General features: G+C 42.3%; 2 protein-coding genes across 7 annotated transcripts in view; one reads left to right on the forward strand and one right to left on the reverse strand.

Annotated features, from left to right (window-relative positions):
- Positions 1-237: 237 nt before the first annotated feature.
- AHSA2 (Putative activator of 90 kDa heat shock protein ATPase homolog 2) lies at positions 238-13,485 on the forward strand. Of its 3 annotated transcripts, none has more exons than XM_064364161.1 (9): positions 238-375; positions 1,888-2,078; positions 4,191-4,276; positions 6,284-6,398; positions 7,456-7,544; positions 8,247-8,363; positions 8,724-8,825; positions 9,201-9,252; positions 11,601-13,485. In XM_064364161.1, the coding sequence occupies exons 1-9, from the start codon at positions 296-298 to the stop codon at positions 11,630-11,632; spliced, it is 864 nt and encodes a 287-aa protein (XP_064220231.1). In that variant the 5' UTR covers positions 238-295; the 3' UTR covers positions 11,633-13,485. The 3 variants fall into 3 exon arrangements, with proteins under 3 accessions (XP_064220231.1, XP_012332604.1, XP_012332605.1); XM_012477181.3 differs by lacking the exon at positions 11,601-13,485 and adding an exon at positions 9,372-10,292 and having other exon boundaries at positions 244-375; XM_012477182.3 differs by lacking the exons at positions 238-375; positions 11,601-13,485 and adding exons at positions 614-832; positions 9,372-10,292.
- USP34 (ubiquitin specific peptidase 34) overlaps positions 9,962-27,872 on the reverse strand; it is a 292,847-nt gene continuing 274,936 nt past the window's right edge. For 3 of the 4 annotated variants that reach the window (XM_064364157.1, XM_064364159.1, XM_064364158.1), the window contains 6 exons: positions 27,041-27,164; positions 15,891-15,970; positions 13,581-13,721; positions 13,333-13,476; positions 11,945-12,104; positions 9,962-11,448 (listed from right to left, as the gene is read on the reverse strand). In XM_064364157.1, coding sequence (XP_064220227.1) covers positions 10,841-11,448; positions 11,945-12,104; positions 13,333-13,476; positions 13,581-13,721; positions 15,891-15,970; positions 27,041-27,164 — 1,257 coding nt within the window. In that variant the 3' untranslated portion in view covers positions 9,962-10,840. The remainder of the gene's footprint in view (positions 11,449-11,944; positions 12,105-13,332; positions 13,477-13,580; positions 13,722-15,890; positions 15,971-27,040; positions 27,165-27,872) is intronic. The other variant, XM_064364160.1, reaches the window with a different exon arrangement.

The following is a 27,872-nucleotide window of genomic DNA, read 5'->3' on the forward strand; positions in this document are numbered from 1 at the left end:
CCGCCGGCACCGCGGGTCTTGCCGCGGCCTCCGCCCTTCGCAGGCGGCCCAGGCAGCCCCATCCCACCCCGACGTTAGGAAATGCGCAGCCGAGCCGGGGGAGCCCCGCTCCCGCTGCCCCTCCGCGACCTCCTCCCCGCCCCCGCCTCTCAGACACGGGCCGGGGGCGGGGCCTTCTGGCAGTTTCTGGGCGCTGCGAACGCGCCGCTCCCGGGCTCGGCGGCCGGAAACGCCGTCTTCAGAGTCGCAGGCGCCTTTCCTTTTTCTCCGCCCAGGCTGTGCCGCCCGCGTAGCCATGGCCAAGTGGGGCCAAGGGGACCCGCGCTGGATCGTGGAGGAGCGGGAGGATGGAACCAACGTGAACAACTGGCACTGGTGCGGCCGGCGGGGAGGCGCGGCCGGCAGCCTCCTCCTTCCGGGGTGTCGGGAGGGCAGGGGCTGCGCTGGGGTCTCTGCGGGGCCCGGGGACCCGGGGACCGCGCCTCTCCTCAGCTGCTGGACGCGGAGCTCGGCCTCCGCCTCTCGCCTCGGGAGCGTCCTTGAGTCCGGAGACCGGCGCGGGCAGCTGCGCTGGCCCTGTAGGCTCCAGCTGCCTCTTTTTGAAAGTTGGGTTGGTCCGAGTGACTTCCGACAGACCTTTCCACTCTCGCCGTCTGTGGGCTTAGGGCCTTCCCTTCTCCCGCCCCACCCTCTGGATGTTTCCTGGAGTTAGAAGGGAGCTGGATTGAGAGTGTGTGTTGGGGGCGGGGGGTATGGAACGTAGTGGAAAGAGCAGAAATGTGCATCTCAGTTCGCGTCCACCCCGCAGGCTCCCCCGCGAGCTGGGCCCTCTGTGAGTGCGACAAGCTCTCCTTCCTTTGCGCGCCTCACCTGGTGCGTGGGGAGAGGTCGGCTGCCCTATGCCGCAGAATCTCCGGAAGGGATGTCCTCTGCCCTGCGCCTCTGGCCGGGGCTGCGGTCTCTCCAGGCGGTCAAGGGGATGCTGAGGCCGGTCCGCAGAGGAGCGTGACTTGGCTGTTCCGGAGGAGCTCTGAGGGCTTGGGCCCTCGGCCCTGAAAGAGCTTTGTTTTTTCTTTTTTTTCTCGTCCCTGAAAGAGCTTTCTTTTTTCTTCTTTTTTTAAACAGTCTCGCTCTGCCGCCCGGGCTGGACTGCGATGGCGTGATCTCAGCTCACTGCAACCTCCGACTCCCGGATGCAAGCGATTCTCCTGCCTCAGCCTCCCGAATAGCTAGGATTACAGTCTCATGCTCACCACGCCTGGCTAATTTTTGTATTTTTAGTAGAGACGGAGTTTCGCCTTGTTGGTCAGGCTGCACTTGAACTCCTGACCTCGTGATCTGCCCGCCTCGGCCTCCCAAAGTGCTGAGATTACCGGCGTGAGCCACCGCGCTTAGCCAAGAGCTGACTTTCTGGTGTCCTAGCCTTGGCCCCGTGGACATGTCAGTCCTCTCAGCTCCTTTCCATCCCCAAAAATGAGAATATTACTTGGAAAGATTACATGAGACAATGTATATGCGAAGACTTAATAGTTGGTATTGTCACGATTCTGATTATTTCATTACTGCTACTTTGCATGTGGCCCAGGCTTTGCCTATTTCCAGTAGGCGAGCTAGCTAGACCCTCCTCCCCTGAATAAGCCAGTGTTTTTAAGACAGAATACTACTTTGCATAGTGGACAATAATACCTTAAAGAACTGAGCAGGATGAAAATAATTTGGTAGAAAGCAGGTTTGAGGAGCACGTCAGAGAGTGGCAGGTCTCGAGGCTGCCTGAGAGGACTTAGGCTGATCTGGGCTGGGCTTGGACGTGACCCTGGCACCCAGGCTGGGCAGGTGGATCCCAGCTGGGGCATCCATTCACAACTGTGCCCTTCTGGTCCCTGGCAGGACAGAGCGGGATGCCACCAGCTGGTCCAAAGGGAAGCTCCAGGAGCTCCTGGTGGGCATCGTCGTGGAGAATGAGGCTGGGCACGGTGAAATCAGCGAGCTGAAGCAGGTGGAAGGTGAGGCTTCCTGCAGCAGCCGCAAAGGAAAGCTGATTTTCTTCTATGAGTGGAACATCAAACTGGGCTGGAAAGGTAACAGGAGCTTCAGCGTGCTAGTGGGGCTGGGGGCAAAGTGCATTCATGATTCATCGAATGTTTTTACAACAACTTCTGTGGGCCTGGCACTGACTTGCCCCTGAATCAGCATTAGTAGATCCTGACACTGGCCACACTTTAGTTCCTTGGTCTAAGAAGGATGGGGGTTTCCTTTCTCCCAGCCCTCGAAGCTGCTTAGAGCTCATTGCTGTCACCTGGACCTTCTTCTGCCAGGCACTTGTGAACACAAGTCTCTCGGCATTGGGCACTCTTTCCCCAGGTAGCTGCCTGCCTCCTTCAGGTCTTTGTCCTGAGTGAAGCCATTTCTCTGCATCCTTGGAGACCCCTGCCTTGTGCCATCTTTCTTCCCTACTTTATCTTTCCCCAAGGCACTGAAGCTTGGTTCACAAAGGTTTTTGCTTACTGTCCTGCTTTATCTTCCTGTCATTCATTAGTGCAGGGATTTTTTTTTTTTAACAGCTTTGTTGAGACATAATTCACCCATTTAATGTATATAATTCATTGGTTTTCAGTATAGTCACAGAGTTGTGCAACTAGCACTACAATCAATTTGGGAACATTTCACCACCCCAAAACAAAACCTCAGACCCATTAGCAGTCACTCTTGTTGCCCTCCTCTTCCCCAGCCCCTGACGTCTCCTCACCTACTTTCTCTGGATTGGCCTCTGGACATTTCACATAGATGGAATCATGCAGGATGTGGTCTTTGGTGCCTGCCTTCTTTTACTTCATCATGTGTTCAAGGGTCATCTGTGTCGTGGCAGGTGGCAGCACTTTTTTATAGCTGATTAATATTCCAGGGGTACATATTCTGCATTCTTTTTCTCCATTTAGCAGCTGCTGGGCACTTTGTGTGTGTCCACTTTTGGGGTCTGTGGATTCAGTTCACCAGTGGTGCCTTGATCCTGGCTGGGCAGACAGCGTGTGCGCACTCAGAGTCCCTTGTTGAGGGAGCCAAGGCTGTGGAGATGCGGGGAAGGGAAGAGGAGGTGAGGGAGGATCTGGAGGACTGTGCTGTTAGGGTTTGGGCCTCAGCCCAGGAGTCAGCTCCTATCTGGAGTTTGTGTCCCAGAGCAGTCCAGTGAGCTGGCCTCAAGCCTCTGCCCTGCTGGCTGCCTTGCTAGCGGCCGAGGGTGTTCAGCCCCTCCCGCCTGCCTCAGAACAGGATCCTCTGGCTGGGAGTTTGCCTCCCTTGCAACCCCCCATGTCTGCTGCTGACTGGATCACAGCAGTCTGGCTCCCTGCCCGCTCCACCAGCACCAGGCTCTAGGGCCTGAGGAACCTTGTGGGCTTTGTGTCTTTTCCATATCCCTTGGCTCAAAGCAACAGCTGACTCCTTTGCAAGATAAGACCCAGCCAGGCAGCAGCCAGAGGACAGGCTGTGAGGGCTTGCTGTAACCCCTCCAGCTGCTTTCCTTCAGCAGTGAGTTTCTGGGGTGGCAGCTGGGACCCACTGGGGAGGAGGTAACACTCTAGTCCTGGGAGAAATCCACCTGCACGGCATCTGCACACAATGTCCCCAAGCCAGAGCCTCCCTCCCCTCACTCCGTGTCAGAATACACTGTCCCTTTCTGTCCTCCCATCGCTTTTGTGACTGCTTCTCCCCTTTAGGGTACTCCTTTATCATGCTTTTCCCAGGCGGAAAATACCCTGTGAGAAGAAGAGAAATACCCTTAGGACGGTGGGCTGCTGACTCCTAATGCCCTCTCCTTGGCCATGGCCTGCCTGACCTTTCTTCTGTGGCCGCTCCCCTCCGATGGGGGCCCTGTAGTGGTGGAACCCTGTGAGGGTGACTGGGCTATTCAGTGAGGCAGGGCAATTTTCCATAAAACCAACTTGACCTTCCAGCAATCCTCCCACCTCAGCCTCCCAAGTAACTGGGACTAGAGGTGTGCGCCACCAGGCCCAGAAAATTTTATTTTGTAGCTATGGTGTCTCCCTGTGTTGTCCAGGCTGGTTTTTAAACTCCTGGGCTCAGTCCATCCTCCCATCTCAACCTCCCAAAGTGCTGAGATTACAGGCATTCACCACAGTGCCTGCCCAGTTGTTACTTTTTATTGTAATTGAAGAACCCATTGCTCATTTTAGGTATCCTTAAAGAATCTGGTGTGAAGCACAAGGGTTTGATTGAAATACCCAGTCTTTCTGAAGAAAACGAAGTAGATGACACTGAGGTATGTGATCACGTTTCTATTTCTTTTGTTCTTTTTTTAGTCAAGCTTCTGCAGACATTGGGCATTTCAAATAGTGTTGATCAGACTGTGTAGTTCCTGTGTGGTGGTTCGGGTGCCTTGTGGAGGGCCTGTTTGCTGAGAGGGATTGGTGTACTGTGGAGGCAGCATGTTGTGTGGAGCCGGAGTGTTGCAGGAAAGAGAGTATGCCCCAGGAAGCCCTGAGCTCCCCCGAAGACCAGACAAGGGTCCTGGCCAGCTGACTGCACCCTCCTTGGCCTCCTTATCTGTGAAAAGGGGTTAAATTCTCTTCCAGGGGTGTTGTCAGGTTAAATTTGACAGTTTGTGCACTGTAAACTGCTCAGGCAGCTTGCATGACTTGATGAATGCAACTTTCTCTTCTCCTGCACCTTTGCTGTTTCCCTTTAACAGTGAAAAGTCTCAGCCTTCAGCTGCAGTCTCTCCGTTGGTTATGCCTCACAGGTTTTTGTAAACTACCCAGTTAGCATATGTTGCTTTTGTGGCTCTCCTAGTTCTCTTGGGAGACAGAGCCTCATGTAACTCCCATGCTTGGCTTCAAGTTAGTGCCGCCTTTTGGCTGAAAGCTGGGTTCTGGGGGTGAGACCATTTTTACAGCTGCTATATTTTTCAAACCAAGATAGTCTGACAAAGGATCTTTTTTGATTGGTGAACGTATTTAACATGAAGGCTTTCAAAGATAGGCTGACTCCTGCCCAGCAGCATGTCTTATGGCCTGAAGGTTATACAGTGCCACAGGCTGGGGCTGTCTCAGACATCTGTCTTCAGTTATGTGGTTCATCTACTCAGGGCCTGAGACTCCACTTTGTTATATTCAAATCCATCAACTAAGAACCTTTCAACAGAATGTTTAGCTGGTTTTTAAGATTTAATCACTCAGTAGCATTATAGAACAAACTCTTTAGATGGGCTCACCTCAACTGAAGGATTGGGATGCTAAATTTTTTCAAATTGACACCTCTTTTTCTTCTGGGAATACCAGAGACATCCCCAAAGCCCTCTGATGCTTCCTTCTCCCTGTCTTCCCCTTCTCCCCTCTCTTCTTCCTTCCCTCTGCCTGTCTTCTCTTCTCCCTTTCCCAATTTTCCTCTCTGTCAAAAAAGTATAGTCCAAGGCTGGGTTACATGGTAACTTGAATTTTTTTCTAGTAGCCATACTTAAAAAGTTAAAGCTATAGCTGGGTATAGTGGCTCACACTTGTGATCCCAGCACTTTGGGAGGCCAAGGTGTGAGGATCACTTGAGCCAAGGGGTTTGAGGCTGCAGTGAGCTATACTCATGCTACTGAACTCGTCTAGACAACAGGGAGACCCTGTCTCTTAAAAATTAAAGCCAGGTGTAATGGCATATGCCTGTAATCCCAGCTGCTTGGGAGGTTGAAGGGGAAGATTGTTTGAGCCCAGGAATTTGGGTCTAGCCTCGGCAACATAACAAGATGCAAGCTCTTATATAAAAAAAAAAAGATAAACAGGTGAAATTTTAATATATTTTATTTGAGTATATAAAAAAGATTTTAGCATGTAATTAGTATAAAAATGATGAGGTTTTTACATTCTTTTTTGGTATTTAGTCTTTGTAGTCTGGCATGTATTTCACACAGCACATCTTGATTCAGGCCAGCCACATTTCAGGTTCTTAGTAGTCACATGTGACTAGTGGCTACCATACTGGACAGTGCATTTCTAGAACCCGTGAAGGCCATGGACATCAGCAGTTGAATTTATATACATACACATGCACAATTTTGTGTGCAAATTAAGGGGTTTACATTCTATGAAGTCCATGCAAGATTTGGCCACCAACCCTGTCATGGACCCTGGATTAAAAACCCTTAAAATCTTGCCTTATCACATCTCTTACATCCACTTCTTTCCTTCCTTCACCATCACAGTTCTCTCATCCATACGGCCCAATATTGTAAGAATACATCAAACCAGACCTTTTCTTCGGTTTGTATTTTTCTGATTTGTAGGTGAACGTGAGTAAAAAGAAAGGAGATGGGGATATACTGAAGGATCTTATGAAAACTGCAGGCACCGCCAAGGTCAGGGAGGCCCTTGGAGATTACCTGAAGGCACTTAAGACGGGTAAAGAAGGCATCCCTTGTGAACCAGAGGGTCCCTTTTCTATTTACCCAAGTTATACTCAGCACTGCGGTTGGAGGCTCCAGAAGCAACTTTATACTTCAGAATAAATTGTAGTTTGGAAGTTGAGAGCTAGTCATGGTTAAGACCATAATTAGTGATCATCAGTATTGTACACAGCAGGAACCGTTTTACCTACAGAATTGTTCATTGTAGTTTTCTGGAATGAAAATTAATCAGTTGTTTGTGTAATTACTTGTTTAATGTCTGTCTTCCTTGCTAGACTATAAGCTCCATGAGGGCATGGAAGGTGTCTGTCTTGTTCACTGCTGTATCTCCAGCATCTAGCACAATGCCTGGCACATAGTAGGTGCTTAATAAATCTCTGTTGGATGAATGAATGAATGGATGGAAGTGACTGCAGGTATTACAGGTGTAGTTGAGATATACCTACATAATATCCACATTGCGTGGAAGTGAGGTTGTAGTCTTCTTCCCTAAATTAGAGAAGTTAGCCAGGCAAGATGGCCAGTAGTACCTGTATCTCTGTACCTCATTCTTGGGTCCTACTACCTGAGTGTCTGGGTGTTGGCATAGATGGGTTTGGGGTTGTCACTCTTCCCATCAGAGTGCATGTATAGCTGGCTCACAGGTTTGAATACTGTAAAGACAAGATTTGTGAGGTGGTGGTCACTCTCACATGAGAAATTGTCTGACAGGAGGTTAGAGCTACAAAGCTATTAGTAGTTAATCATATAAAACTTAGCTGTTTGGAAAAGAACTTTGGAAAATTTTGCTGTTTTAGCAAAAACTTGATAAAACTAAGCCATTGGGGGAAAAAAAGGCATTTGTTGCTGTGGAACTCACGTTGATAATCATCAGTAGTTTTATATGTAAAAACATGGAATGGTCTTGACATTCTCAAAATGTTAATAGGAATTATTTTCATAAATATCTGTTCTTTATTTTCTTACATGTTGATTTGGGTTTTCTACCTTAACGCTTTGTACTTAAAAGGAGAAAGGTCGTCATTAAAACCACTTCCCTTGTTTCTTTGTAGAATTTACAATGGGAATGATTTTACCAACGAAAGCTATGACAACCCAGGAATTGACTGGTAAAAGAAAACTGAGTGAGAATACCCTGCAGGTATGAGCTCTGGTGGCCAAAATGTAGGGAAGGGGTAAAGGAAATGTTTTGAGTCGGGGCTCCAAATAGCCTTGTGTTCATAAACTGGGAAGGACAGTGAGGGCCTTTATCCACCTTTGGGTCTCCTGTGAGTCCTCTACGATGTGCCATTTTGATATGGAAATGATAAAACGAGACTTTGATTCTTGATGGAAGAATTGTTACAGACACACGCCTTTCTGTGGGATATTTGACTCAAGACTGTTCTAAAGGCAGTAATCTGGATCATTGTGGCCACAGATTACAAAACCAGGTGACTTTCAAGATTCATACAGCACAATAGAAGAACCTTCTTTGTTGACTTTTGGATTGGGAGATTTTAGATCAATGGGTGTTTTGTGTGTAACTGACACCCTTTAGTCTTAGGTGCAGTTGTCTTGCGTCTGCTCAAGGCTGTGTCTGCAAGTGCAGCTAGGATTGGGGTGTTTAGTCAGAACCTGGAAACGGAGCTGAAGAGCTATATAGGAACAGTGAGCTCTGGTTCCAAAGTAAAGACCAGGACTGGCAGTGCTAAAAAGGCTTTTCATGTTGCTTTTATGTGTGTCTGGAATAGGCAGTACAGAATCTGGGACATCTGATATTTCACTGGAAAAACTTTTTCAATCCAAGCAGCTTTATCTCTTGGTATGCTAATCATTCCCTGGAACCTCTTTCCTTCTCCAGGTTCAGGCCTCATCTCCAGTGGCACTGGGTGTAAGGATTCCCACTGTGGCTCTTCACATGATGGAACTGTTTGACACAACTGTAGAGCAGCTGTATAGCATCTTCACTGTGAAGGATGTAAGTAACTCCCCAAGCTAGCATCTTAAATGCTGACATTGGGAGAAAATACACCACAAAAAAACAGGAGCTGGTTTTTGGTCATTCTTGTGGCTGTGTTTTTGATTGAAGGGTATGGGACGATGGTGACAGGAAGTCTGAGCATATTTTCTGAATAATTGGAGGGAAGATGGGCATTTTTTTGGAACTGTGTCAGCATTACTTTTGAGTTTTCTCTGGGAAGAGAAAGTCTGTTTTATTTTCTGTAAGTAAAAGCTACATGTTCAAGATTTTTAAACCCTAGTATATTTTATACTTCATAATTAGATTAAAATATGTGATAGTGTGGTCTGGAATAACCCATCTGTCTTATTTGGTTAGTTGGTGCAAAAGTTTTCTAAATCTGCTGCTGTATTGGAAGCTGAAAAGGGAGGGAAATTCCAAATGTTTGATGGGAACATCACTGGTGAATATCTAGAATTGGTAAGTAGACTCAGGGTTAAAGAAGCAAGCTGGGATTAACTCTTACTTTAGTTAATATTATTCTCTTTGTACGTGCTATTTTTAGCACTGAAATCACTAGGTCTGTGTTGCCTCACCCTTAACAGCAGCACTCTGTTCTGGCTACCGTTACTATACTCATGACATTATTATATATTCCTACTGTCCTGATGTTACTGTTGTTGAGACATTTTGGCAGAAAGACAGTTGTTATCATTGGTGCTGATGTATAAACTGGGAGATGGAACTATATGTTGTTTGATTCTTCTCATACTTAGGAGTTTCAATGAAAGGATTTGGTTTTTCTGTGTTGTGGGAAGTAAACATTTTTTTCGTGGAATTTCCCTTTCTTTTCAGTTAACCAATAAAAAGATCGTCATGAAATGGAGATGTAGGAACTGGCCAGAAGGTATGCTATTAATTAGTGCTCTTTATGTATAAAGGTCCCAAAACACTAAGGCTAAATTTTTCATATGGCTACATGTTCCTTGTTATAATGCAGTAATAGGTTCCTATTTTTCTTCTTAGAACACTATGCCACGGTTGCACTGAATTTTGTGCCTACTCTAGGGCAAACAGAATTACAATTGGATTGTAAAGGAGTTCCTGTCTGTAAAGAAGAGAACATGAAATTCTGTTGGCAGAAGCAGCATTTTGAAGAAATAAAAGGTTTACTGCAGCTGACCCCCCCTAAATCGTTGAATTAGTTAAGATTTTATAAGGCATTACTTTTTGTAAGCAGAAAAAGTGTCACATTTACCTCTCCCTATTTTTTTTTTAAAGGATCCTTATTTTATATTGGATGAAATTTATGAACATATACACTTTAAAGCATTGTTTGACTCTATTCTAACTAGACACTGCATTAAAAGAAGTAGCAACCTGAAATTAGGTATTAACCTGGCCTTCCATAGATGTCCCTCTGAAAACAGATCAAGTCCCTGAGGAGTGCAGATAGATAGTTGACGTTTCCCAAGCTGAAGCTTGTCCTACAGCAAGCTTGCTTGCAGCTGTACTGTTAGTTCAAGATGAGAAAAAATAAATGGCATGTTGATATTATTCCTTTATTTATTTTACTTTAGGGTTTTTAAGGGTGTAGATCTTAGGTAGTAAAACAGTGACATGTTGCATTCAAAAGCATGTTGAGGTGAGGGCGAACTGGCTGTGTTTTGCTCCACTTCTCCCTGCCGCGGTTTTGCACTTTGTGGTGGAGAGGATTGAGAAGTCTATGGGGACACGTTAATTAATTTTATGGGCTGCTGGTAACACTTCCAGTGAAATAGTATATAATGGATAAGTGTTTCCTCTCATTCACCATTTTTCTCACTACTTTCACCTGAGAAGACGGAAGCAACGTATGTAAACAAATGAAAAGTCATCACAATCAGTTTAATTAAGTGCACAGAATAGCAATCAGTCATGTCAATAAAAATAAAACAATTATTTTTACATCAAGTGTGCTTTATTTCCTCCACAGGTATTCTGTTAAATAAAGCACCATTTATATACTGCCAGGCCACAGCTAAAGAGGATTCTTTACAGAATCAAATTTCTTGTGGTTGTTCCGTATACAAGTAAACTTAATTTTGATAATAAGAACCACAGCGATCGGAGGCAATCTGCCTCTATAAGGTACAAAACTGGCACAGAGGACACCATATTATACACAGTAAAAATGCTGTAAGTTTAAATTACATTGTACAGGGCTAAAGAACCCTGTTCTTCCCAGACAGCCATATTAAATGAAAGCCACTACAGTGAACTCTTAATTACATAAAACATATCCATTATCTGATTGCCCTTTAGGAAGTATACTGAAGATGCAAATTTTTTCATCTGGAGTTCTGCCTGACCAAGAATTAAGCCTATAAATCTATCTTGCCATTCAAGCAGAGAGCACTGGACAAACTGAAGCACAAAAACAAATAAGCAAAACTTATACAAACAGCATGGGGGTAGGGGTAAGGGACTTAAAAGTAGACATGCTACACCTAATGTCAAGAAGCAGCTTGGTTTCCTTTGCCAGATATCCTTGTGACCACATGGATTGTAGATTCAATGGTCCTACACAGGGTATCTAAAATGTCGTGTTGCTGCATATGACTAAAGAGTCCTCTGGAATGGCCACAACTGAGAGATAAAGCAACCTCAGGGTCCTGGGAGGGCAAAGCTTGGCCATCACAGCTTCTCAAGTCAGCTAAGTCAGACAGAACTGCAGAGATAGAAGTAGAAGGGAACGCAGATTCTTCCTCAGCGAGGGTAGAATCCTTGGAAAAGTGGAGGTCTTTAAATTCTTTACAATCTTCAAATCTACCATTGCTGGACTGTTCTTCTGTATGCTGTGACCTGATATTTGACATGTCTTCTGAAAATGAAGATGGAACTTCCATTCGGTATTCTTTAACAGAACTATTTTCAGGGGAAGGAAGATCTTGCTCAGTTCCTGGATCAATAATTGAGGAGTCCCTGGTCTCATTGTCAGAAGTGCTCGTTGGGGTCAGGACCTCCCTGGTTTCTGTTTTCATGTCGCTAATGCAGCTGTCTACAGTGTGCTCCTCATCACTGCTAACACGCCTTCTTTTAACGGGAGTTGCCCCTTCATCATCTGTGAAAACACACACCAAAACAGAAACCTCTCAAAGTCATTAAGATCACATTTGGGGGTGGGAGGGTATGGGAAGTTAATTTTGTTTCTAGCATATTTAGGAGGTTCAGCTGAACATAGATTTTTTTTTTTTTTTTTTTTTTTTTTTTTAGATGGAGTCTTGCGCTGTCACCCAGGAGGCTGAAGTGCAATGGTGCAATCCCAGCTCACTGCAACCTCTGCCTCCCAGGTTCAAGTGATTCTCCTGCCTCAGCCTCCTGAGTAGGATTAGAGGCCCATGCCACCACGCCCAGCTAATTTTTGTATTTTTAGTAGAAATAGGGTCTTGAACTCCTGACCTTGTGATCCACCCACCTTGGCCTCCCAAAGTGTTAGGATTACAGGCATGAGCCACCATGCCCAGCCTGACATAAAACTATTAAAAGACCAGTTACACCAAGTGTATTACTGCCTCCTCCCACCCTAAAGGTAATGGCAGTAGTTCCATAAAGCTAACCTTTAGTTTTTCTTTCTTTGGCTTCTTGCTCTTGGAGTGAGTTTCTCTGTTGCAGACAAGTCCTGCATTTGCTTAAAAGCTCTTGCAGAGTTGGAATTAGAGCTGGGTTTAACTGTTTGGGAGTGTGTACTGACAGGAGCAAAGCAAGTGCCCTTAGGTCCTGCAAAAACCCAGATGGGAACATTTCAAATTCTAAAGCCAACACTTTGATGCAGTTGTTTACAGTTAAATGCAGATGTTTACTTTCCAGGAATCCATTCTTTCCTAAGAACACCCTGTTTTTTCTGGCATTCTTAGACTAGTGCTAAAACCAGAAAGCCAGTGTTAGGATACTACAGCATTTCATTAGTTTCTTTTTTTTTTTTGAGACTGAGTCTTGCTCCGTCCCCAGGCTGGAGGGCATGGCACGATCTTGGCTTGCTGCAACCTCTGCCTCCCGGGTACAAGTGATTCCCATGCCTCAGCCTCCCGGGTAACTGGGACTACAGGCGCGTGCCACCACACCCAGCTAATTTTTTGTATTTTCGTAGAGACAGAGTTTCACCATGTTGGCCAGGATAGTCTCGATCTCCCGACCTCGTGAGCCACTGCACCTGGCCTCATTAGTTCTTAAAGTCACTAATAGCATTATTTTATGCCCACAAACAAGTCAGACCAAAGACTGAAATAGTGTCTTTTGAAAATGGAAAAGGAAATACATACATATATATATCAGTAATAGAGCTCAGGTAGACTTGTAAGAATTTTTAAAACAAACCTTGAATGATCCATGAGAAATTTAGGTCTTACTAATAGACAAATCAGTTTCTCAAGCTAAATTCTGATAGCTGTCACCAATAGTAAGGTCTTCCTTATGGAGCTTTGTCATCTGTTAAGCATATTGTGATTTGGGAGGCTGCTGCTTAACAACATTCTGGCCAACTTCCAGGGTGTTCCATTATTCCAGGACATGGCTGTCATGGGAGTCTGTACAAGGCAACTAACGCTCTAGATTTAACTGCCGCCCCCCCACCCCCCCCGACCTTTTTTTTGTTGAAACTGCCTTTTTAAATCGTAGATTATTGTTTCAGTTACTTAGGAGTCATAGGCAATTATAGAAACATCACAAGTAACATTTCCAAAAATATACCCAAGTAGAGATAAGGCCACTAAGACGTTCCCTTTATTACCCTTAGCATTTAATGACATCAGCTTGTAGCTTCCAAGATGATAAGAGGGTGTGTGCTATATACATACAAAGCATAGTAAACATGTATTTAAATGTTTTTTTGGTCATATGTGGCTTAGAGTTCAAATTGGTTACAGTTATGAGAGTAAAATCATATGAAGGCCAAACAGTTGACTGAATGACAGTTTAGAAGTGTGTGCCTCCTCTGCATAGTTCTTACCCCATTTAAAGAAGCACTTGCTTTGGAAATTTCAACTCGGTTGGAGAAATCAGACTGTAGGTTCTGATACTGATTTATCAAGTTTGTAATAAGAGTGCTGATCAAATTGGCACAGTTTGCTTCAGAAAACACTTGACTTTGAACCTGAAAAAGATGATTTAAAAAGATCTCCAAAAAGACCAGCATAACGAAAACACAAGCATTAACTAACTGGAAATGACACACTGAGTTTCCAAAGTACTACATACCTTTAGAAGGAAATGTGTCATGAAGGTGTAGACAATGTTGTTGTTTAAAAAAGTTCTTTCATCCATTAGGATACATTTAATATATTCTGCAAAAACAGGATCTTCACACAAAAGCTTGATGCAATTTTTTGACATAGCAGACTAAAGTGGGGAGAAGAAGCACTGATGGTTGAGCACTGAAGTAACTGGGGCTTCAACACTTGTGTGATGGAAATGTGAAGCTATTTAAAATCCTACTTGAAAAGCCATGTCTAACTCAGCCTATTGAATTTTTAGTTAACAGCAACTGTTTTTAATACAGTAAAATGTTACTAATTTGGACTATAGGAGTGAGTGCTGGGGGAAGACACTGATGCCAAAACTGAACAAATGTTTTAAAAGAAATGCAGGTTTATTATCCAACACAGAGAATTAACAAAGACTGGAGAAATAAGGCTAACGAAGAATAGGATGCGAATGTTTTCAAGGGCCAAATTTGGGTATAATTTGTAGGTAACCAGACCATATGTTGTGAAAAGACACATTTTAAGAATCAAAATCAATTTATTCTCTAAAATGTTTTAAACTTTACTGTATAATCTCATTAGCAACAGTAATTTGGTAACTACCTTTCCCCCCAATAAACGCTGCAAAGGTAAACAATAAACCTCCTTTCCTAATTATCTCACACAGAATCAGTGGTCCCAATATATGGAAATTTTACTAAAATTTGGTTTTCCCGTTTTCAAATAGTCATGGCTCTTAAACACAAGTAGTATGTCTTTAAGCAGATATACTCCCTAGATTTATATGTGTATTTTAATCATAGATCATTAATTTATATGGAAAAACATATATATTTAAAATAGGACAAAATTTAGAATATATGTATATATGCATATCTGTATATTTTATTAGAGTAAGCTGTCATAAATAAATTACTCAAGGTCACTCAAGAAACTAGGATTCAAGTAGGACCAAGGTCTTCAAATCCTTAGCACTAAGAAAAATCTCCCTTAGTCACAGCCTCTGCCTATGTTTCTTGTTCAGGATGGCTGTTTCTACAGAACTGGAAGCTTTGGAGGCTTTATATGGTTTGGCTTTAAGGGAAATTTGGGGGCACAGTGAGTTCTGTCTGTGAAGAAGTCAAGTGAAGGGAGTCATGCAGTGAAGAAGTACAGAAGGCAGTAGGGAAGCAATAGGTGGTAGGAGAGTACAGAAACCAACAAAGTACCCAAATCAGGAAGAATCAAAAAGAGCAACAGCATCAGTGGAGAGAGAAACAGAGATCTCCAATTTATTGAATAGACCGGTCAGCTCAAAAATCAATTGATAAAGTGATTTTCTGAATACCTACTATGTACTAAGTCAAGTGAGTTAAGATCAATGTATACTAGCCTCTGAAAGATTTCTACTGTAGAGAACAAAGTGGCATTTCTTCAGGGAATGGCAATGACTCTGATAAGGTCTCTAAACTTGACCTCCATTAAGGAAAAGTAGAGAAAGAACCAGTACAGTACAGGATGACAAACATCCAGGAGAATACAGAGCACACTACAGCCTAGTAGGAGGCTGAACCAGACTCAGAAGTACTTCAGAAAGCATGATGTGGGTCAAGGGTTGCACCCAAGGAAGGTGAATAAATTCATCTCTTCCAATGGGGTAGAGCAGATGCAACCAGGCAGGAAAATTAACATTTTTTTCAGGGATTGAAAGGAGTGGGTATCCTTTATTCCTGATCCAAGGAATAAGCCAAACCTTAGTACTGATGGGGTTCCTCCTCCCTTTGTAATGGAACAAGAATTATTTATGTGGCCATTTAATGTAGGAATGGTAATCTTTCCTGTTTTCAAGGAGATTGTTATAAGAAAACAAGTGCATCAGACCCTTGAAAAACTACAGATTAAGGAAGAGTTAAACGATAGACTGCTGATAGGGTTTCTGCTACAGGTTTTGGAATAGTGGAAAAGAGGGAGAGAAGGAGAGGTGAAGGGGAGCAAGAAGTGGCATGTGTCTTCTTCCCCACTATCTCCCTGTTTTGGATGTATCCTACAGCTGTTGACACTGATCTATAAATGAGAAATTCAATTATAACCAGCTTATTTGAAATATCCTCTATGATACAAACCTACTCAAGTAAAAAAAAAAAAGGGAGGGGGACACTAGATGCCCAATATTTAAGAGCTAGTATTTTCATTAATCATATTTTACCCATCAAGATTCTAAAACATCCTCACTTTTCAGCCAGTCTTCAACCCATTGTTCCTAAAATTATTAACCACTTGGTCAGATGAGACTAAAGACCAATCATCTTAAACTCATTTTCTTTACCTGAGTCTGGCATAGCTCAGTCCAAAGTTTGGGGAACAGTGCAAGATGAAGTGGCAAACCTTCATAGGCAACTAGGACACCTAATATTTGAAAAGAAATCAGAATAGGTTATAATTACAAATTACACTACTGAGATACTCAACTCTGCAGGTACAATATTTTAGCTATTTCTAGTCATAACTTTGCATATTTTCTACATTTTAAAGAAACAAAGTATGTAAAGGGGACAAATTCATTCCAATATTTAGTGAAATAACTTAGAATGTGGTCCTTTGAATTTATTTATATCCCATACCTCATTACTGAAGGATGTGAGACTTAAACCAACTCTTCTTGAGTATTAGAACTTTATCTGGGAAAACCAAAGTTACTGCAAGTGGCTCCAGATCTTCCTTGGATTAAGGTACCACTCTGCCTATTAGATAATTTTTATAGAATGGCTAGACTTCAGGAAGGAGGAGGGGAGAGGTCAAAAAAAAAAAAAAAAAAAGATGTGGAGGATTAAAAAATGTATCTTTCCTTTTATCTTCTTTCTTCAAAGAGAGAATGACCTTTTGTGGCACATTTAAGTAAACAATGCCCTGCACACCAGTTTCTAGGGTTGTTCCCAGGATCTTTTGAGTGGACCGAATCTGGCGCTATGTCAGAGTGCGCTAATTGGAACCTCTATGATTTTGCCTCTCCACTTCTTGACCATTCCAGATGTAAAATATGTCACTAAGAAATGTGTGCCTCTGTCCTCTGTCATCCTATCTCTCAAAGTACAGAAGCTTCAGTACCACAGTCCTAAATGAATTTCCCATCTTCCACATTTCCCAGGTCCCCAAGGCAAGTACAGTCATGGAGAAGAAGAAATACAACACAAACTATCCTCCTCCAGTTAAGAAAAGACTATGAGTTAGACCAGAAGTCAGCAAACTTGTTCTGAGAAGGGCCAAATAGTAGTTGAGGCTTTCTGGCCATGCTCCGTTACCACAGTTCAAGCCTGCTGAGGCAGTGTGAAGGCAGCCTTAGACAAGAGTAAGGAAATGGGTGTGGCTGCCTTTCAGTAAAACTTTAAGAACACTGAAATTGGAATCTCATAGTTTTCATGTCAGAAAATATAATTCTATATTTAAAAAAATGAAAAACATCAAAACTATTCTTAACTAGCAGGTAGCACTGGTTATACAAAAACAGGCAGCATGCAGGTTGTAATTTGCCAAGCCCTGGGTTAGATCAAAGACTTGACAACATTTACACAGGCAAGTTAGGTCACTCACTCGGCTTTACCAAGGATGCCTAGGATCCCTTCCACAGGTAAGCCAATTTATTTTCCTGACGAGTCCCTTTATAAAGATGAAAGGAAATGCTATTGCCCCTCCCCTTTATTCTAACCTAATCTGGTTGGGGTTGGCAGCATATACTCACCATAGTATCACAATACACATAAATAAACAAGGATATGTCATCACATCTGTGGCTATAGGAAAGACAGTTCCTACATTCCCATGTTTCTGTATCATAATTACTCATTAAGTAGAGAAGGGGTTAGCAAACTAAAGATAGCCCTCAGGCCAAATCGGACCCATGGCCTGTTTTTATATGGACCTGTGAACTAAGAATGGTTTTTTTTTTCTTTGAGACACTGTCTTCACTCTCTTGCCCAGGTTGGAGTGTAGTGGCATGATCACACATCAGAGGCAGCCTCAAACTCCGGTGCTCAAGTGATCGTGTCACATCTTAGCCTCCTTAGTAGCTAAGACTACAGGCCTGGACAATTTTCTTAAAAACATGTTTTGGGCCAGGAATGGTAGCTCACACTGGCAGTCCCAGCACTTTGGGAGGCAGAGGCAGAACGGTGAAACCCCATCTCTACTAAAAATACAAAAATTGTCGGGGTGTGATGGCATGTGCCCATAATTCCAGCTATTCAGGAGGCTGAGGCAGGAGAATCGCTTGAACCGGAAGGCAGAGGTTGCAGTGAGCCGAGATTGTGCAACTGTACTCCAGCCTGGGCGACAGAGCAAACTCTGTCTCAAAAAAAAAAAAGTTTTGTAGAAATGGGGTCTTGCCGCATTGCCCATGCTGGTCTCAAACTCCTAGCCTCAAGCGATTCTTTTGCATTGGCCTTCGAAAGTGCTGGGAGTGTAGGCACGGGTCATCATCCCTGGCTGGCTTGTACATTTTTAAAGGATTGTTAAAAACAAAAAACCATCAGCCAGCTAGTCTCAGTGGCTCATGCCTGTAATCCTAGCACTTTGGGAGGCTGAAGTGGGCAAATCACAAGGTCAGGAGTTTGAGACCAGCCTGGCTAACATGGTGAAACCCCGTCTCTACTAAAAATATAAAACCTGAGCCGGATGTGATGGCAGGTGCCTATAATCCCAGCTACTCGGGAGGCTGAGGCAGGAGAATTGCCAGAACCCAGGAGGTAGAGGTTGCAGTGGGCTGAGATCGCACCACTGCACTCCAGCCTGGGTGAGACTGAGACTCCAACTCAAAACAAAACAAAAGACAAAAAACCATCAGCCAAACAAAAAATACTATGTGACAGGGACCTTGTGGCCTGTAGAGTCTCAAATATTTAGTGTCCACTCTTTGCAAAAAGAGTCTGCTAACCCGCTAACCTCTGAACTAGAGGCTGCTCTGACATGAACCCTCTTATCGGCAAGCAGACTGTATACCATAGTTTCTCTAGTCATTTTCTCCCTATTATTCTGCCAAAGAAAAATAGTCTTCAATCTTTTTCTTTTTGAGACAAGGTCTCACTGTCAGGCTGGAGGATGGACAGTGGCATGATCTTGGCTCACTGCAACCTCTGCCTCCTGGGCTCAAGCCATCCTCCCAGCTCAGCCTCCTGAGAAGCTGGGATTATAGGTGTGCACCACGATGCATAGTTAATTATTGTATTTTTTGTAGAGACGAGGTTTCACCATCTTGCCCAGTCTGATAAGAATTCATGAGCTCAAGTGATCCGCCTGCCTTGGCCCCCCAAAATGTTGGGCTAGCAAGCATGAGCCACTGTAACCGGACCTAAACAATTTTTTTTTTTTTTGAGACAGAGCCTCACTCTTGTTGCCTAGGCTGGAGTGCAATGGCATGATCTCGGCTCACTGCAACCTCCGCCTCCCAGGTTCAAGCGATTCTCCTACCTCAGCCTCCCAAGTAGCTGGGATTACAGGCGCCCGCCACCACACCCGGCTAATTTTTGTATTTTTAGTAGAGATGGGGTTTCTCCATGTTGGTCAGGCTGGTCTCCAACTCCTGACCTCAGATGATCCACCCGCCTCGGCCTTCCAAAGTGCTGAGATTACAGGTGTGAGCCACCACACTCAGCCTTTTTTTTCTTTTTTTTTAAGACAGGGTCTCACTCTGTTGCCCAAGGCTGGAGTGCAGTGGCATGATCTTGGCTCACTGCAGCCCGGACCTACCCAGGCTCAGGTGATCCTCCCATCTCAGCCTCTTGAGTAGCTAGCTAGGAATACTGGTGTGTGCCTCCAATGCCTAGCTAATTTTTCTATTTTTGTATAGAGACAAGGTTCTGCCATGTTGCCCAGTCTGGTCTTGAACTCTGGGCCCAAGTGATCTGGCTAACCTGGCTTTCCAGAGTGCTGGGATTACAGGTGTGAGTCACCATGTCCAGCTAAAAGCAATCTCTACACCTATTTTCCACAACTACCAAAAAGCCAGCACTACCACACAAATAAAAAATACCATGGAGGCCCTTTTATGATTTCTAATCACTTTGAGTGGTATTCTGTTATAAGTATCTCTATTTTACAAGTAAAGATGGAAATAGGCCAGACGCAGTGGTTCACGCCTGTAATCCCAGCACTCTGGGAGGCCAAGGTCAGCATATCACTTGAAGTCAGAAGTTCGAGACCAGCCTGGCAACCACAGCGGAACCCCATTCCTACTAAAAAACAAAATAACAAAAATTAGCCAGGCATGTAATCCCAGCACCTGTAATCCCAACTGCTCAGGAGGCAGAGGCAGGAGACTCGCTTGAACCCTGGAGGCAGAGGTTGCAGTGAGCCGAGATTATGCCACTGTACTCCAGCCTGGAGGACAGAGTGAGACTTTGTCTGAAAACAACAACAAAGAAGGAAATAAACATTTTCTAGGTATGTCGGATCATTACATTAAATTTTCTCATCAATTTTTGGAGTCGTATTGGCATTTTCATGATTTTCTTCCCATCTGCCCATCACCTGTAATATTGTTTACTTAATACTTTCTCTTTTGAGACAGGATTTTGCTCTGTTGCCCAGACTGTAGTGCAGTGGTTCAATCATAGCTCACTGTAACCTTGAACTCCTGGGCTCAAGTGATCCTCCTGCCTCAGCCTCCTGAGTAGCTGGGACTACAGGTGCATGCCACCAAGCCTGCTAGTTTTTTTTTTTTTTTTTTTGGTAGAGACAGGAGCTTGCTATGTAGCCCGTCTGGTCTCCAATCCCTGGCTCAAGTGAACATCTATCCTTGGCCTCCCAGAGTGCTAAGATTACAGGTCTGAGCATTCACATTCACCTACTTAATACTTTTCTTTACATTCACTTAGAGGGGCTAATACTACATAAGTCTTATTCAGGCAACACAGCATCTAGGAAATCATTAATTTGATATAGTAGTTTGTAACACAGTAAGAACCATATGTACTTACTAATGTAAAAATTATTTTCCCTAGACTCTCTTTATAGTTCAGTCAGGAAAATACTGTACCACCACCCATGGTGAGCTAAAGACGCCTCTCTGAGAGTCCTACCTGTTTCCTCTCAAAACTGCACCACCTTTGGAAGGCTGTCCCTTCAGAGCAAGTGAGTTTCAGTTTCTTTCTAGCATCTTCACAAGGCACGGGGGATAAGAAGCTCCTTGTCTGAGTAGCTCAAGTTTGAGGCCAATGCCTCCTACTCCACACATGCCTCCTGCAATACCTTCTGGACTGTCTCACTAACTGGATGCAAAGCACAGGAAGATGTAATCACCAAAGTTCTCAGGCACACATCTAAGCTTTGTCTCTGTAAACAGGATGGGCACGTCTAAAAGATCCTGGCTTCTGTACCACTTTCTTTACCCTGTGACTTCAGACATCCTCAACAAGGTCTGTAACCTGTCCCATCCCCACCTGTGAAGGAACTAATATATAAAAACAAAAAACTGTTTCAAGTGTACCCTTTCCTAATCAGTAACAGCTTATACGTAGAAGCTACTGGATGTATTATTTTTTTTTAAATCTTTTAAAAACTGGCTAGGTGTGGTAGCTCACGCCTGTCGTACCAACACTTTGAGAGGCTGAGATGGGCAGATCACCTGAGATCAGAAGTTCCAGACCAGCCTGGCCAACATGGCAAAACTCCATCTCTACTAAAAATACAAAAATTAACTGGATATGGTGGCATGTGCCTGTAATCCCAGCTATTTGGGAGGTTGAGATGGGAGAATCACTTGAGCCTGGGAGGCAGAGGTTGTAGTAAGTGGAGATCGTGCCATTGCACTCCAGCTGTGCAACAGAGCGAGACTATCTCAAACAAAACAAAACAAAACAAAATTTTTAAAAACCCTGCTTTTGTAGGTAAAATGGTATTTCAAATTATCTGTACTTCTATGATTGCTGTAAGGATGAAGTATTTAATACGTATCTTATATGTATATATAATCTGAATTGTGTTATGATTCTCTGCCTAGTTTTCTATAGCAGTGTTTAATCCCATCCAAGCATTATCCAGGCTAAGTGTTGGCTTCAGCCAATGGATGAAAGCCCATGACTAATGCTCTATTCGGAGTGATGCATTAAGATACTCTATAAACTGGTAACCAACTTTGGGATTATAAATATGTCTCCTGAATGTAATTACTTTGTATTAGCCCAGCATAAATGGATTTACTCTTGGTGAGCTGGTAAAAAAGCTGGCTTCAGATCTGCACTGGATGCATGGCACTGGTCTGGTCTGAAGTATATTTACCCTAGAAAGACTTTTGGGAAACAGCTAACTAGGCATTTCCCTAGTCAACAGCATCACAATATCACAAAGAGATGAAGTGTGAATCACAGTTGTGTGTTCCATAATTGGATTTTTAAATATATTTCCTTTCTGTAATTAGACTACATTTTAATTCTACAGATTTGGAAAATTTTGGATTTCCTAGATATATCATAATGTTACTTGCACAACATCAAGTTGTTTACTTTCACTTACTAATTCATCAAGAAAATTTTTTAAAATGTTAAAGGTGATAAAGGGATCCTTGTTTTGCCGTTGAAAATTAATTAAACAGTGACGAACACTAGGGGTTTATTTAGACTATCCCCTTTGTTGATTTCACATGTGAACTATGGTACCTAAAAAAGTGATATGATTACAGAATTGGCAGTACAGTTTTCTATAATATTAAAGTAACTTTTTAGAATTACAAAACCAATACATCATTATAAATAATTTAAACCTCACAGATACATTTAACCTAGAAAATGAAAGCATTCTATAATTTCATCCTTATAGAGTATAATTCCTCTACTTTTTTTCTGTACGTGGTACTAAGAGTGATTTTCCCCTCGTTTATAAGAATATGATTATATTCTGTATATTGTTTTTACATTTCCATGTAATTCAATGAATATTCCTATCTTTTTTAATGTCTCAATATAAATGAACTACGGTTTATTATCTCAATATAGGTGGACTATGGTGTACTTAACAAAGCACCTATTGATAAACATTTGAGTTGTTTCCAGTTTTTACCCATTACAACCAAAGTGAAAATAAATATCCTCTGTATATTGTTATACACTTTTATAAGTAGAATATGGTAGATTCCTGAATATGGTATTGTTGGGTCAAAGACATGAACATTCTAAATATTAATAAGGCCAAATTGCCTCCCAAATGGACTCTGACTAGCACCCCATTATAAGATCTCTTCTTTCCCCAAACCATATGGGTATCAACTGAGCTTCATACCTCATAGTTTTTTTGTTTCTTTTTTTTTTTTTTTTAAGAGATAAACAGCTGCAGTGGCTCACACCTATAATCCCAGCACTCTGGGAGGCCAAGGTGGGCAGATGACAATGTCAGGAGTTCAAGACCAGCCTGGCCAATATGGTGAAACCCTGTCTCTACTAAAAATACAAAAATCAGCTGGGCGTGGTGGCGTGTGCCTGTTTTCCCAGCTACTTGGGAGAGGCTGAGGCAGGAGAATTGCTTGAATCGAAGAGGAGGAGGTTGCAGTGAGCAGAGATCATACCACTGCACTCCAGACTGGGTGACAGAGTGAGACTCCATCTTGGGGGCTGGCGGGGGGGGCGGCGCAGAGATAAATAAATCATTTGCTTTATTAGTAAGTCTGGGCAACTTCTCATATGGCTACCAAACACTTACTTTTTTTGTGTGTACACTGCCTATTCATGTCCTTTGCTGATTTTACTTAATGTTCTTCACCAGCTTACCAAATCCTTTTCATATATTGGCAGTATTGGCTATTTATCTGTTAAGTATGCAAACATTTTCCCAGTTAGCTAAGTTTTAATTCAGTTTATGGCATTTTCACCATGTAGTATTTTCAATTTTTATATAGTCAAAACTTTTAACTTACTGTTAAAAAAACTGTTTCTTTTTTTTTTGAGACAGAATCTTGCCTGTTGCTCAGGCTGGAGTGGTGCAATGGTGCAATCTTGGCTCACTGAAACCTCTGCCTCCTGGGTTCAAGAGATTCTCCTGCCTCAGCCTCCCGAGTAGCTGGCAATGTAAGTGCCCACCACCACGCCTGGCTAATTTTTTTATTTGTAGTAGAGAGAGGGTTTTACCACTTAGGTTAAGCTAGTCTCAAACACCTGACCTCAGGTGATCCACCCGCCTCGGCCTCTCAAAGTGCTGGGATTACAGGCATGAGTCACCACACCACAATTAAGTCCTTAATCCTCCTGGAATTAATTTTGGTCTATTAAAGATTTGCCCCACAGAGAGCTAACCAGTTATTTCAGAACTACCTATTTCCCATCAATCTGAGATCTCATCTTTATCATCTACTAAATCCTCATGTATCCTATGTTTGTTGAGGCTGTTTACCCACTGTTTTGCCTATGTATTTCTGAATCTATACTACATGGTTTTAATCAGTATAGTTTACTGTTCTGAAAGAAAGAGGGAAAAACATCTATATTTGAAAAAAAATGGTGGGGACAGGTCTGTGATATCTTGATATTTATTTTTCTGATATTTTGAACTGTGATCTATGTATTAAATTCTAAAAAATAAAATAAAAACTACCGTAACTTTAGTAAGCATTTTACAAATCAGCAGTGCCAGCATGTGTATATGTGTGTGTGTGTGTGCACATGTGTGTGTGCGCGCGTGTGTGTTGGCGGTGGGGAGGGGGGCGGCGAGGGCGGAGAGACAGATAGTCTGGGCAACAGAGTGAGAACCTGAGTACAGTGGTATGACCACAGCTCACTGCAGCTTCAACTTCCTGGGCTCAAGTAATCCTTCCACCTCAGCCTCCCGAGTAGCTGGGACCATAGGTATGTGCCACCATGTGTGGTTAATTAAAAAAATTTTTTTTGTAGAGAAGAGGTCTTCCCAGGTTGCCCAGGCTTCTGCTATTTTTAAGTATCAAAATACTGTGGTTGCCAACGCACTGTTTTCTGATGGCAGTTGGCAGCTTTGTTCACTTTCCCTGAATTCTCTCTCCCTTTCTGTCTCCTCCAACCCCATCCCTCACCAGCCTCACTTGAAAAATACTCCAACCCTCTCTCTTTACTATTTAGTACCTGCAACTCTACTGTCCTCTGTAATTCTAATCTATAATTATTATATGTTTCTCTTTTATCCTCTAACCAATCTTAAGATCTGCTCAGTTGCCCATATAAAAATTAGCACAAAGACTCTTCCTCCCAACTGGAAATGACTTACAATCCAATACAGGTCTTGAGGTTCTCACTTATGACCATAATATTGTGGCCCTTGGACCATCTAACCTCAACGTTCAAATGATTAAAGATATAACCATTTAAACTTATCCTTTTCTTGTTACCAAACATAATTTCTTGAAGAAATTATACAAATTAAAACCGTCTACCAACCTTGTGTGGTCATTAATATTGACTTTCTTTTCTCAAGCCTTTTCCTGAGGCTCTCTTTGGAAACAGTGATTCTGTTAGCTAAAAGAGGGAGTTACCTTCAAACTGTGGGACACACTCTTTCCATTAATAGGAGGCATAAGGATAGCATTGTTTTTAGGTCTTAGACAAAGACCTAAGAACTTTGTATCTAAGACAATGTTCAATTTTCTGTATTAACCAAGAAAAATTTTTTTCCTGCTCATTTGTGAATGTTTTGATTTATATTTAGTGCTGTGCCACCAGTCACATTTGGTTATTTAAATTTATTTTGGTTAAAATTAAAGAAAATAAAAATTCAGTTCCTTAGTCACATTTCAAGTTCTCAACACTCACAAATGACTGACTAGTGACTATTATATTGTGGTTGGTGGTACAGTTAAAGAGTATTTCCATCTTTATGGGAAGTTCTACAAAACAGTGCTAATACAGAGAACTAAATACTATGAGGCAACACTGATAGCGCTTCATGGTTATAAAAGTGATGTGACTATAAAGTATTATAAAAGTTGATTCAGCTATGTGATGGCAAGTATCGTTTCCCTTTTTCCACTTCCCCACCATGTTTAATTTCCCTAAAAGTGTGCATTTGGGTTGACAAGGAAGACAACCCAAAACAGAGTAGAACATTCAATATGTGGTTAAAGCTGTCTCAAGTAGCTGGAATAGTTCCTCACATAACTTTTAGTATAAATTATATGAACACAATTACCAAAAACATTTTAAAAGGTCACTGTTTTTATAATTCTCCTTCTTTATACAGGAGCAAGGCTGTACAGTTCTAGAACTCCTGAATATTTTCTTACACCTGATCACTGCCACTGCTGGACTTTGCCCTTTTACCAAATGCCATGACCCAGGTGCATAATCCTGAAATGGCCAATTTGAATATACTCTCACCGCTCCCCACCTACATCTTGGCATTCCAGTTACCCATATATAAAACCAGCTAATAATACCAGGTTACCAGGAACCAGCTTTCAAATCTAAAAATGCTCTAATCACTTGCCAATAAGATGGTTTTGCTGAAGTGGAATTATCCCTGACAGATGTTACCACTTCCTTCTTCTTGGATAATGAAATCTAAGGTAGGGTCACATCTTTTGTCCTACCTGAAATGGATCAAAACGTTTTCCATAGGAGGGAGAGCACTGTGACGGAGCAGGAGCACAAAGGTGGCTTGCAGGGTATGGCAATATTCTATTTCTGGATCTGGGTGGTGGTTCCACAAGTATTTCACTTCCCACCCTCAAAACAAAACTGTGGAACACTGTAGAGGATCTTGGGCCATCCCTATTAAGAGGGAGGACACAGAAGCCTAGAACTCTAAAGTCCTGAGATTGGAGGACCTCTGGAGGAGAGCTGCTTGTCTCCAAGAAACTTATCAGCTATAGGAATGTTACCCAAAGGGAGCAGCTCTCTAACAACTCTCAGGCACATCACTGCAGAGACAATATTACTAAAGATATCTGAGTTTCCTCTCCCACCCCTACATAATTCACTGATGGTTTGTTTTCGATTTCTCATCATCTCCCTTTTGAAGTTTCTTTTCTTCTCACTCACCTATTTTATTAGACTTACCTCCTAATTACTCATATATGCACCTCTGCTTCACACTGGCAAGCCCACTGTTTGCTCTTGCCATTGCCAGCTCCAAAGCACAGCTGGCACTATAGATCTCATCTTTACCCTCAAGATAAGGGCTAGGGAAGTCCACCTCTAAGTCTCCCTTCCTAAGCAGAGCAGTTTTTTTGTTTTGTTTTGTTTTTCCAAAATCTGCTGGGCAGATGGTGGAGGATGTGGGCTTCTATGTACAGAAGTGATCAGCCCTACTCCACACTCCTTTATAGGCCAGCTGAAACTCTGGGCAGAACGATTCAATGGAAACCAGTAAGTTGGTGTTTTCTTAATGAAAATTAAAATGTTCCCAAGAATATTAATATTTTTAAACATTCACTTTAAAAAAAAAAAGGATTGTCTCGTATTTTTTCTCCCCTTCCTGAATGGCTAGTGGCTTAAAATAATTCAGTGGAATTTACTGCTCATCTTTTATACTTACTCAGCTTAACTAATGTTTCAGTAAATTTTTCACAGTTGATTGCAACTCGGCATAATAGATGGATGAATTGATGATAAGAAAAGAAGTAGTCTAGCAGCATACGATCATAAACGTCATCTTTGCCCTGAAGGTTAAAGATGATAAAATGGTTGCACTTAAATTGTATATAATAAAGAGCATAATTTGTGTAAATGTAATAAGTTTAACTAAAAAGCTGATTAAATATTTATATTCTGTAAGGTAGTTTTAAAATCCAAATTTCTAGTAATGTTACGATCTTGTCGTAAGTTTATTTCAGTGTGCAAATGCTATCAATTAAAATTACCCATTATTTCTATATACTTTAATAAAGTAAAATTACTGTAGGATTTTAAAATTTGACACTTTAGTTCTATAGACATATCAAGAAAAATGAATTAAATTTGCTTTTTTTGAAATAGATTCCAAGTTATTCCTATAATGTTACTAGAATGTTTATTTTTAGTATTTTATCTTACATGAACTTCTTAAGCATACTGAAGATCCAAAGATGGCAAGCAAGGGGAGAGTGTGAATGAAGTGTGGGTGAAGAAAGATAAAGGGAAAAATTGTTTTAAAAAATGCTGAAACTAAAGATAAATTATTCTGTATCAATGTACCTTGTCTCTATAATTTTAGAATTGGCATTATTTTAGAATACGAGTTAGAGGACAGAAACCAGACTAAAAATGATGACAAATCTGTCAATCAATGATATTATTCTTAGGTCAAAGGAATATAAGGGCAATAGAAGAAGGCATTGATTATATGGCCAAATTAAAAAAAAAAAAAAAGTTAAGTGCCTATGACTTTT

The sequence above is a fragment of the Aotus nancymaae genome, unplaced genomic scaffold, assembly GCF_030222135.1.
Source record: "Aotus nancymaae isolate 86718 unplaced genomic scaffold, 86718_ANA_hifiasm-v0.15.2.pri h1tg000057l, whole genome shotgun sequence".
Classification (NCBI taxonomy): Eukaryota; Metazoa; Chordata; class Mammalia; order Primates; family Aotidae; genus Aotus; species Aotus nancymaae.

What these genes read in the sequence shown, in the direction of transcription:
- AHSA2 (XM_012477181.3), top strand. Translation starts at nt 296, where the DNA reads ATGGCCAAGTGGGGCCAAGGGGACCCGCGCTGGATCGTGGAGGAGCGG. An exon ending in AACGTGAACAACTGGCACTG is followed by an intron (nt 376 to 1,887) that starts GTGCGGCCGGCG and finishes GGTCCCTGGCAG; the next exon opens with GACAGAGCGGGATGCCACCA. An exon ending in CCTGAAGGCACTTAAGACGG is followed by an intron (nt 6,399 to 7,455) that starts GTAAAGAAGGCA and finishes GTTTCTTTGTAG; the next exon opens with AATTTACAATGGGAATGATT.